This window comes from Hakea prostrata, chromosome 2, assembly GCF_041222555.1.
Source record: "Hakea prostrata isolate BN-2017 chromosome 2, UWA_Hpros_2, whole genome shotgun sequence".
NCBI classification, from domain to species: Eukaryota; Viridiplantae; Streptophyta; class Magnoliopsida; order Proteales; family Proteaceae; genus Hakea; species Hakea prostrata.
Window position 1 is genome coordinate 60,538,212 of NC_142601.1, and position 12,071 is coordinate 60,550,282.

Below are 12,071 nucleotides of genomic sequence, written 5' to 3' on the forward strand. Positions count from 1 at the left end.
TCCCTATCCAACTCTTCAAATCAAATGTCAAAACTGACCAGTAATTTGATTTCATATAGGGGGAAACAAATGCCCTCATAGAAAAACATGATCCACATTCTTCTTCTGTAACAAACCTCACTCTATCACCATCTATTACTAATAGAAGCAAAAAAACTATGCTAGCGTGTATGTATGTGTATACTACCTGGTTAGCTACCCTTTGGGTTTACTAAACTACCCAAAAAAAAGAGATTCTATCAACCCATCTATGTATCTGAACCTTCACTTTTCCCGACAACCCAGCCATTACAGCCAGTTCTCCTTTCACACCTTTGACTACTATTCCAACCTCTGTTGCCGGCAACACCTAAATCTAGGTGTCAATCATCATTTCTGCAAAAGAATGATGAACCTCATTAGATAGGATTGGGTATCACCATCATCATTGTGTTACCAGAGAGCACTCTTGAAGTGGTCAAATATCGGTGCAGTAAATGAAGTGCTGAAAGTGGCTCTATAATCATAAATAGAGTTCATGTAAGTATACATTGTACTATTGATTGAGGTATGAAATAACAGCTAGGTGCATATCTGGCCATTCAAAGATAAATCCCACTATCACTGATCTAACACAGCTAAGGAGCAAGAGGGACCCAGCATTAAAGAAAAAACTTGGCATTTTGCTTTTAGTCCTTATCAAAATTAGCAAATAAAAAACACACATCCTATTGGAACATCTCCCCATCCTCTCTGCAATACTAAAACAGTGGCTCCCCCTCCATCCACCATCTCCTCTCACTGTAACTCTCAATCCACCCTTTAATTCACATCTCATACCCCTTACTATGAAAATCTGGATCACATCATTTGATTTCTCCACATTCTTCAATGCTAAAATAGGTAAGTGGGTTGTTGCTGATACTGGTGTTCAAGGCTTGGTTGTTTAAGAAGGCAAACTTGGTTCTTACTGTTTAAGCAATTGAAGATATATTATCAAAAGATACAGGGACGAAGTCCAATTCGCCACTACATTTATTCAGACTTCTTTTCGCAAAGAATTCAAGAAACTATTAGTGAGTGGCCAGAGCCTGAAAAGTTTAGACAATGTGTCCGACCAAGCAACCAGGTGGACAGGGTTTTAGGGCAGTGGGCTTACAGGTGTGTAATGCAAGTTAACCTGGGGGGTAGGGGGTGAATAGGTTGAGATTAGTGGATTTTGCCTTGTCCCTGCAGTTGATTAATAATTAATATTTAAATTTAAAAGCAAATAAATGGACAAAGGAGACAGGACACAAGGAATTATAGAGGTTTAATTCATTTATATCCCTGTTCAGTCCCTTCTAAACCTTTAGAAGGATTTCCACAAGTATGTCCCTTTCAGTACAGAAGGTGGGGACACAAAACCTATAAAAAAATTTGTCAAGGCAAGAATGCCTCTTACAACAATCCTCAATGCTAGGCAAGAGTACCCAATTACAAATGAAGAATGAAACAAAACATAAAAGGATAAATACCCCTCGGGTGTAGCACAAACCCTTTGTAAAGATGTTGAATGTATGCATTTGAATGGTCTCCAAGCTCCAACAAATCAACCTTGAGATCAACACCTCAGCCTTCTTGGTAAAGGGGATGAACCTCAAAAGTGATTTTGGATTTAGGGAGTCTAAGAAGGCTAGAGCTAAAGCACATTATGAAGGCAATTATAGCTTTGTAATTTGTGCTTCAAAGAGTGATTAAGACCCCCTATTTATAGCCAAATGATTGGGCTTGAATTGGATCCCAACAAATATAAGATGGTCATACTTTTGAACTCACGGTCGACCAGCTCATTGTAGCCATTTAAATTTAGTCATTGTAAGCCAATTGGTCTGATGGTCGATTCACAGTTGACCGTGGCATCAACTAGAAGCCTCTCACACTTGATACCTTGAGGTCTCTGGGATGGTGACAGTCAATATGGCCATTTTGGCTCACGTCTGATGGTTGAATGGCACAGTCCATCGACTTTTTTAGGGCTTTACAAAAAATAATGTTCAACTACCTTTATACCCCCTAGGACTGGCCTATAGACTCTTTAGCCCATGTGGTTTGTTTTATAAAAATACAAACATGAATAATGCATGCTTTTACAATGTCCCACTTTCTTATTCTATATGCATGGTCACCAAGCTTATCTTTTCTTCATTCTTATGTCTATGGAGTGTACTTGAGTGTAAGTCCAATCTTGGCCCCCACGGCTTGAGTCCCTTAAATTTGGTCTTTGTGTGCCACTTGCACTGCTTCTGTGCAACATATGCTCTCTGTTTTAGGGTATCTCGTATTCTACTTGGGCTTTCTTTAATCACGATAGATTGTTATAACTTTGGTATGTGTTTGTGATTACCATTCACCAAAACCTTATGAGTGTAGTTGGGTCATTTCCCTAACATGTAACAGGGGTCTCTCAGTGAGCATTGAAGGGAGTAACTGCAGAGAAAGTGAAAACAATGGCAGGGACTGGATAGGGGTGCAATGGTGAAGTTGCACTATTATTGAGTGTGAAGGAGGAGGAATAGATGTAGGAATTGTCCGCGGAGACGGAAGAATAGGACAGAGAAGAAGAAAGGTTTGGAGGAAGACGACGATGGGTAGACGAGGTGAAAGGGTAAGATCACCCCAAAATATCACTGACTTGATCTATTTTGTCAACCTGAAGTTTTTTATGGGTAATTTTCTAAAGTCGATATTGTGAATTTGTAGTTTTGTAAAGGTAAACCCACAGTGGTTAATCAGGTAACTCTCCCCAAAACTGAACAAAATTTTTGAAACCAGAACCCTTTTTCTTTAAGAAAAGGTAAAATTTCTCCATGGAGATGTTAACCTCTCACAAGGCTTCAGAAACATACATCCAAAGAACTTATCTGTTCAACTATCACTTTGTAAGCACTTCAACAAAAATAAATAAGTCCAACCTGAGCACAAGGGTCTCACTAGGTAACAGACTTATTTCCGCAGCCTTTACCCCACTTTTCGTGAAACGCTAATACCTTGTCCAAACCTATGACTACCAGTTTGCAATAGAAAAACCTTACAACTGCACCAAGGAACGCCACCAAGTAGTTTAGCACAGTTAGGGATAAAATAGTTTCAGGGCAAATAGTAAAAAAACAATAAAAGGGTGGGTATGTATTATATTCAACACTACTATTGGAGATAAAATTCATCATCCAACAAAGACAAATTCAAGATAAAAAAACAGATAGCAAGAAAACCATTACATAAGCAGAAATATTAGCAGGTTGCAACTGTACTTACATGCTCTGTATCATCCAGGATCACAACGGCACTTTCAGCTCCCAGAACCACATCAAGGCCCTTTTGGTGCCTTTGGGTGCAATCAGCTTGTGAGATTACTCTGGAACTAAAATACATCCTCCCAGGGTCAAGGAGTTTTGCCATTTCCGATGCATATGAAGATTCTCCCATGGTGTATATGTACATCTCAAACATGCTACTCGCTTCTTTCAGGAAGGTATGAACAAAAGGCCTTAACTTTGTTAACATGTGTATAGAGTCCAATTTAAATAGGCTGCCATTTGAGACATCTAGCATTCAAAGAATCTTAGATCCCTTAGAAAGCAAACATATAATGGATAAGAAAACTCAATGATCTGTGCATTAATGCTGCTTAAGCAAACAGGTTCTCAAGGCATTAAGGATATTCAAAATTTTAAAAATAACCATGTCTAAGATGATTGAACAGCAAGAAAACAAAATATCAAGACGATTAACAGATTGTATTGCAGGAGTGTAATTCTAATAGAACTCATTCGTGTCTTATGTGTGGTACATTAGTGATGCTGAATCAGTATAATGATTGAGTTTCAAATGAGGTCAATACCTGGCCCATATTATGGGCTTATTTAATCCCAATTTCCCAGCCTATATTATGCTCAAGGAGACCTATCAGGCAAGTCTATTGGGGGAAGAATACAGCTATTGATCTTTGCTGATCTGATGGAGATCTGATTCCAGGTTGACCAGCTTTATTTAGAGAGAAGATTTTCAAATCTTATGGAATCCAACTTGCTGGTTTCAAGGAGATGTTTCCATAGTCAACTGCTGTCCATTAGCTATCAATGATCAATCTTACCTATTTGGGAGAATGTCAACCAGTAGTTATCAGGAATATTTTTAAATACTTCTATACTTTATATGTTCACCCTAAACAGATGCATATACATCTTAGCTGACACAAACAGTATGTTCGGATTGGAAAATAATACATTGTGTACACGTGACAGGAAGCACTTATCAGGAAAAGCTAGTTACAACAAGCAGCATATTATATACACTGCCTCAACAGTGGAAAAAACTGACCTACCTTGCAAGGAATCAATATGGTCATTTAGGTACTCCTCTATTGGACTTAGATCAACACGTCGAGTTGAATTAAGCAACGTGTGGTCCAAATCCAGAACCAAGTAAAGTTTCTTATCACGTAATAACTTCTTCAGGTCCGCTCCACGTAGTCGAGCAATCTCTTCTGTGCCAAGCCTTAAATCCTGCAAGCACATTGATGTGTAATGAGAAATTAAACTAGTCATCTTAAACTAAAATAGACAACAAAGAAATCAATAAATACCTTGTGTATATAGCCAAATGCAACAGCAGATTCATCTTCCTGTAGCTGCCGCTGCCCACATCTTATGCACATCCCTCGTATAACACCAGGATGTGGAGGACATATGTCCTCATTTACAGGAGCATCTGCATAAATTAACCAGTCCGGACCAATATATTCCATGAACATCCAAAAAAAATCCAACCAAGTGTGGAAAATAACATGCTATAACTTGCAGAAACCTGGGTTCAAGGATGAGCACAATAATTTGAGTGGTTAAGTTTTCAAATGCAGTGCTAAAAGATCAATACTCTCCCTATAGGAAAAACCTGGTATTTCCAATCCTTGAGATGGAAATCAAATCACATTGTTCATTTCTTTGTTACTAAAATAGATGCCTTTTTGGTCAAGTTTCAAATGCAGCCTCATTTTTTCAAAATTGTTTCTCTTTTCATTAATGATGCTTAAAGATGGAAGCCAAATTGAATTGTCCATTCCTATATCGATTTTCTCACCTCTCTCACCAACTTCTTTTTTTTTACATTCTCCCAGTTCAGGTATACATCTCTAAAACCAAAACTGCAGAGGGTACCCACTGCTGATTTCAACAGCGGCACTTTCTTGGCTGTTGAGTGCTATTGTTATCAAACCCCCTGTTAGTTCTCATTCTAATTCTGACCACCCCGGTATTGATTCTGATGCAACCATTCACAGGGTAGGCTCGCCAAATTTATTTAGTTTTGCAACATTCTCTTCCTTCCTGGAAAGATGAAGTCATTAGCAGATGATTCCATCTTCTTTGTATTCAAAAGGATTCTATTCGCTGGTCCCCATCACTATCCTCGCAATCTGCTTTACATGTTCCAATTTTTTTTCTTTTTTCTTTTTTAAACTGTACCACATCTTCTTTCTATTGGTAGTACCACTAAAGAATTACATCCCAGTGTCACCTTTTTCTTGTCTCATTATGTCTTCCAGGACCTGCCAACAGGGCGAACAAATTAGCTGTGGTAGAGTGCAGGGTGATCCGTACATGCTTGACAATGGTCTTCCTTGTGTTTTCACCATTCTCAGCCAGACTCACCAAGCGTTTACCTCTGCTGCAACCTTGACCGTTTATATAATGTAGCATAGAATATTGGTTCACCTAGTAACACACTAGCTAGAACGTTTTCTAGTTTAGTTAAACAGTGTTAACTTCCATGATTTTTGTTGAAGTATATACACTTGGGCTATTTACTGTTCACGACACTATTCACGTGAACAGTAAAAAATCTGTTTTTACTATTCACGGTACTGTTCACGTGAACAGTAAAATATATGCTAGTGATGCTACTCTACTTTCTATTTCTAATGTTGGAATCTTGCTACATAAGTTTTGAGATTTTAGAAAGCATAGTTTCTATTTTGGTAGTAGTTTCTATTTTCAGAATTTTCTATTTTAGGAGCTAGGAAGTTACTACAGTTGTAATTTTTTGTTTCCTTTTTCTAGAGGACAATTACTTGTCTCTCAAGTTGTATTAGATTCATTAGAAGCTATAAATAAAAGGGCTTTGTGATTCTAGACTCTTAAGCAAGAATCACAAGCCTCTTCTACTAGTTCTTTATCTCTCTTCTCTTCTTCTTCTTCTCTCTTTTCTTTGTTCAAGTTCAGCTGCTGTTTTGATTATTTAATGCTTGTTTTCTAACATGGTATCAGAGCAAGTTTAATCATAGGGACTGTTTTCTCTCTCTTGGCTGCCCAGTTTTTTTTTTTTCCTTTTTTCTTATCTAGGGTAGCCCCAACCTTTGCTGCAGTAATTGTGCATGGCTGTCCTTCTTCTTTAACTTTTGAAGCACCAAGTATCTATGAATTAATACTATAAAAAGGCCCTAAGCTTTATGGGGATATGTCTACCTATTTGATTCAACTGAGGCTGCTACTACCCTTTTTTTGTGTGCAAATCTGAAGTTCAATCTGCACTATACTGATGTCTTGGGATTCCTCTTGATTCTTGCAAAGATATGCCCATAATTCGGATTGCAAGACCTAAGTATTGTCTTCCATTGTTTGTGCTATAAGTTTAGTTGCAAATCGTATACTAGTACCCTTGTTTCATTGAATTTCTCTCTTCTGAAAAATTCTGCTGCTACCTTCTTGTTTTACTACTTCTTCCGTTGTTTATTTCAGAATCAAGTTTAGCCTTCTTTTTATCTAATACTTCTACAAAGACCTAGAGGACTATTTTTCCTTCATATCGAGATCTGTTAGAGTTTCAAATCTAGCAGAAGTTTGCTGCTATGGTCCGAGATCTGATATTATCTGCTACTGCAGCAACTGTTATTGCACTTCTTCCAAGTGGATTGCTGAAACGATTACTGCAATTTTGAGATTCCAAGCTGGTTCAATATATTTTTTTTCTTGATCTAATTTGCTCCTGCCTAAGGGTTAGCGGTGGTCCAGAATTTTTTCCCCCCCTTGGTGCACAAGACTTTGTCCTGTGAGACGATTTTCTGCTGCTTGATCAACTTTATTGGTGAATAATACACTGCTCATCATTAATTGTCCACGTGTAATGCTACACGTGAGGGGGAGAATGGTACCTTATTCTATATCTACTCAAGATGTGCTAATGGATATTATTTGTGAAGATCTTTGTCCTCAACCTATGGCATTCTACAACGATATCATTACATGTCTTTACCTATATTGTCTTTTACCTTACCTACTCGGTCCGTAATAACCCATACTACCTTACCTACTTGGTCCACAGTAACCCATACTGTCTTTTACCTTACCTACTTGGTTTGCAGTAACCCATACTGTTTTTTACCTTACCTACTTGGTCTGCAGTAACCCATATTGTCCTTTACCTTACCTACTTGGTTCACAATAACTCATATTGTTTTTTACCTACCTACTTGGTCCACAGTAACCTATACTGTCTTTTACCTACCTATTTGGTAGGTCCACAAGAACCTATACTGTTTTTTACCTCCTTACTTGGTCCATAGTATTTAATATTGCCTTATACCTACCCATACTTTACCTGTTACTTGGCTTCTTGTGAAGCGTTTATATGGACTTTGGAGTTACAATTTTGAAGATCTAGTGTGGATATTTCTCCCTACTACCGGCATTATATGGATAGTGTCTTTGATCCTACTATACTTATGGACTTTGTTCGTCTTCAACATCGTCGATTGTTCTCAATATTAGATGGTTCTATTGACATGAAGAATTAAAGTTTTTTTTTTTTAAGTTGGTGTTGATTATCTCCTGGGTGAAGTTTTCTCAGTGTTTATAGACATCTGCCATTGCTACACGATTCAAGATTGGTGCTACTTTTCAAGTTTATTCTTATTGTGCAAGCTGAAGTTTTCTTTGTGTACACTCCAGCTTGAGGGGGAGTGTTAAAGTATATACACTTGGGCTATTTACTGTTCACGACACTATTCACGTGAGCAGTAAAAAAATCTATTTTTACTATTCACGGTACTGTTCACATGAACAGTAAAATCTGTGTTACTGTTCACGTGAACAATATATGCTAGTGATGCTACTCTACTTTCTATTTCTAATGTTGGAGTCTTGCTACATAAATTTTGAGATTTTAGAAAGCATAGTTTCTATTTTGGTAGTAGTTTCTATTTTCAGAATTTTCTATTTTAGGAGCTAGGAAGTTACTACAGTTGTAATTTTTTGTTTCATTTTTCTAGAGGACAATTACTTGTCTCTCAAGTTGTATTAGATTTATTAGAAGCTATAAATAAAAGAGCTTTGTGATTCTAGACTCTTAAGCAAGAATCACAAGCCTCTTCTACTAGTTCTTCATCTCTCTTCTCTTCTTCTTCTTCTCTCTTTTCTTTGTTCAAGTTCAGCTGCTGTTTTGATTATTTAATGCTTGTTTTCTAACAATTTTCATTGTGATGCTCATGCTTTTGACAAGAGAACTCGTGAGGCTATCCAAGGTTATGTAATAGAACTGCTACCACTGTTCATTTGATTCACTCTAAGGTTTTAGACTCTTTAGAGTTGTTTCCAGTTCGAAATACCGATGGCTCGTGACCTTTACTGATTGTCATCCTTGCATTACCTGGGTTTATTGTTACATCATATGAATGAGATGTTACACTGTTTTAAGTTGTTTTAAAATATATGCAAATTACGGTTATTTTCGCGATGATAAGGCATACATGAAAGGACCTTTTCGGGCTTATCTTGCAGATCAAGGTACTAATACCAGACTACTTGTTGATATTCTTGCATAGTGGGATGGCATAGAGGCGGCTTGCTTTCTCATGTTTGCCATGAATGTCCATGCTCAATATTGGATTGATGCAGATGTTGTATATGGTATTCAGGCTGTGCCTATTTCATTCGTACTCATCATTTTCCTGGTAAGAAGGATCCGTGGCGACTTAATTGCAACTTTGTTAGATACTTAGCCACTAAGAAAGGTAATAAATGTTATCATCCTCCTACCTGGCATGTACATGAAACCAACGTTTGAAATTTCGTCTCAACGTGGTGTCTCAATAGGGTTGAGACAGCCAAGATATCGAGACTTTGACAAAACATGGTAGAATGGTGTACGATGTTTTGGTTGACTGTTTTGGTGGGTTTTCAGTGGTTTTTCGGTCTAATTTTTTGTGTACAGCCTAATAACACACTAGCACTATTACTTTTTTACTAAACCTAACACAACGTAGTGTTCATGATTCACACATGCCCGACTATATGCGGAAGAAAGTGGATCATGTATTTTCACAAATTTAAACATGGATATACAAGAGAACATTGAAACTTCAACTAAAATGCAAGAACAAATATTAAGAAGTAGTCATATCTCAATTACAAATTACAAATTACAACTACAACCCCTTGAAATTTTCAAAAATTTCAAAATTTCAAAACTTTTGATTAATGAAATTGCTTAGTAGGTTCTTACTGCCTTCCTGCTCCTTGGAGAGGTCAGTTTGGTGTTTGATCTAAACTCCAGTTAGTCAGTGTGGAACCAATCAACTTCTTACAGTGGTAAAGTGCCTCAGAGGTTCTAAATCAACCTGCCTTCCAAATTGATTGAAAATTCCCTTCAACTACTTGAGTTTCCTTCAGTTTTTGAACACATTGGTCAAGTAACAAGCTGCTGCCAAGGATTTCACCACAATTCCAGTGAGTTGCTGACATTCCCTAAACCCCAATTCTTCTTCTAATCATCCATACAGCTTAAGATCCCTTTTTAATCCGTAATCTTCGATTTTCATTATTTTGCAATTAGTCTGCATTTGCCCATTAGAACTGTTTAATATCAGACAACAGAATCTCCTCACGAACCCCCCCTCCCACCAAAAAAAAAACTCTCAACCCTTGCAGTCCCATCCATCCATCAAGACCCTAGAACTCCACCTCACCAGTCATTCACCAGAAGACCTAATTTCCACATCTCACAAGACAACCATCAATATTTGTCTCATATTTGGGTGTAATAACCTCAATTCCTTACCCCGTCATTCCCTCACCCTAAGGAGAGCCCTCAATCTTAGCCTCCCCACCCAAAGTTTTAACCTCAATGCCACAAACCCCCCCCCCCCCCCCCCCACACCCGAAAGAAAAAAATAAGAGGCAGTACTAGAACTAGATCCCAATTGCAGCCCTAATTTCACCAAAAATTCCTTTCCCAAAACAGGAACAAAACCCTAATTTGTCGAAATTTCAGATTGAGCATTCAAGCGTGGTTGTCAAAAGTGACACAGTGAGGCGAGGCGATGGAGGACAACAAAGACTAATGGGGGACAGAATAGAGAAGAAAGAAGGATAAAGAAGATTGGGGAAGAAGGGAAATCTTAGAAGAATTAGTCTTGAAGAAGGGGAAGAGGGAGAAGAAAACTCATAAGAAGAAGAAGAGAAGAGGAGAAGAGGGGGGGGGGGGGCTGCAAATGCACAAAGCTCAAGCTTCAATTCATCTTTTCTATTCCATTCTCAATAAGCTGATTACAAGTGTTTAAATAACAAAACAAACATACTTGATACGAAAACAACTATAATAGGACTCTTGGTAATTTAAAACTAACAAAAGACTGATCCTACAAGGACTCTTAAGAATTTAAAACTAACTAAAGCTTATCCTAGATATCCTACCCAAATAAAAACTTTGATTACATGATTATCCCAATAATGAATAACTAAATTCTAAATTATCTCTAGAACTCCCACAAAAAACAGTTCCTATTTTATCTCCTTGCAAGCTGGAGTTTGGGCCCACCAAATTTGAATCTATTTCCATGCAAGCTGGACTTGGGGCCCACCAAATATGAAATTATCATCTAAGTTACTGTTCATGCTACAGTAGCGTGAACGGTAACTTCTGGTTTTGCTGCATCAAAGACCAAGGCGACACCAAGTCGCCTTAACCAAAGAAAGGGCCAAGACACCTAGGCAATGCCTTGACAACAAGGCATTCAAGCCAATTATGTGAAACCCACTAGACTTCCAATTAGATGCTGCTCTAACCATATCATTAAACCCTAAGTTTGACCTAACCCTAACTCTCAAAAGGATCCCCACACCCTATTGTGAGCTCTCGAACTTGGCTGTTTCAACCAAGATTGATGCAGGTCCAGTTCCTACTTGGGCTTAATTTTGTCAAAGTAAGCCTAGGGTTAGGTAACCTAGGTCATATGCCCTTGAATCTTTAGCTTTAAAATGGATCGGCCTATAATGGGAGTATTTAGCTTTAGTACAAAAAATCACTAAACAATTAGTTTGTTTTTTAGTCAAGTTCTGGGGACCATGTCATTAAGCATTTAAAGTTGGGGTTACTTAAAGTCCTTTACTTTATTAGTTTGTAATTAGGCCTTGCACGCTCTCCATGCGAGGAAGAGCTGTGCTTCGGTTTAGATTCAGTTTTAAGATTGTTAATTTGTTAGAAGAGACCTCCACAATTAGCAGCTGTTAGTTTCCTCCTTGGTTTAGAATTTCTTAGTCCTCTTTGTAACCAAATTAACCCTGGCCTCCATTCAATTCCCTAATTTGGATAAGTAAAGCAGGCTGAGATTATGGGTTAAATTGTAACTTTAAGTTGGAGAATAACAGGTCCAAAACATCTTCTTCCTCTTTAAAGCTGCTGGTCAGACTTACCAGTCACCATCAACTACAAGCAGGTCTGTGAGCCAACAACTTGCCCCAATAGCTGTTGGGCAGTGTTCCTTGGTCCACCAAGCAGGGCTGGGACCTAGACAGGAAATTCCCACCCCTCCCAACGTCTGAGACCTTTCACCTACCTCCTCTTCTTTATTTTGATTTCAGTTTAGGCAGAAACCTCCACTGAACCTGCAAGTCACCTTCCCTAAAGTGCTATCCAATAAAACACCAAATTTGGCACTAAAAGGAGCTAAGATCTTGTGGATAACTTTCCATATTCACAGCCTTAACTTCAATTGAGTCCCCTAGCCTTCCAGCCCTTTAAACCTCCCGTTTAACCACCCTTTCAGGTGATTATTCTGA

At 38.1% G+C, this 12,071-nt stretch overlaps 1 protein-coding gene across 2 annotated transcripts in view; it reads right to left on the reverse strand.

Moving 5' to 3' along the window:
* Positions 1-12,071, reverse strand: part of CPL4 (C-terminal domain phosphatase-like 4) — a 28,575-nt gene that overhangs the window by 5,083 nt on the left and 11,421 nt on the right. Inside the window, exons 5-7 of one of the 2 annotated variants that reach the window (XM_089145631.1) lie at positions 4,607-4,731; positions 4,346-4,526; positions 3,277-3,479 (exon numbers count right to left, since the gene is read on the reverse strand). In XM_089145631.1, the coding sequence (XP_089001757.1) occupies positions 3,277-3,479; positions 4,346-4,526; positions 4,607-4,731 (509 nt within the window). Of the gene's footprint in view, positions 1-3,276; positions 3,567-4,345; positions 4,527-4,606; positions 4,732-12,071 lie in introns of both variants that reach the window. The other variant, XM_089145630.1, reaches the window with a different exon arrangement.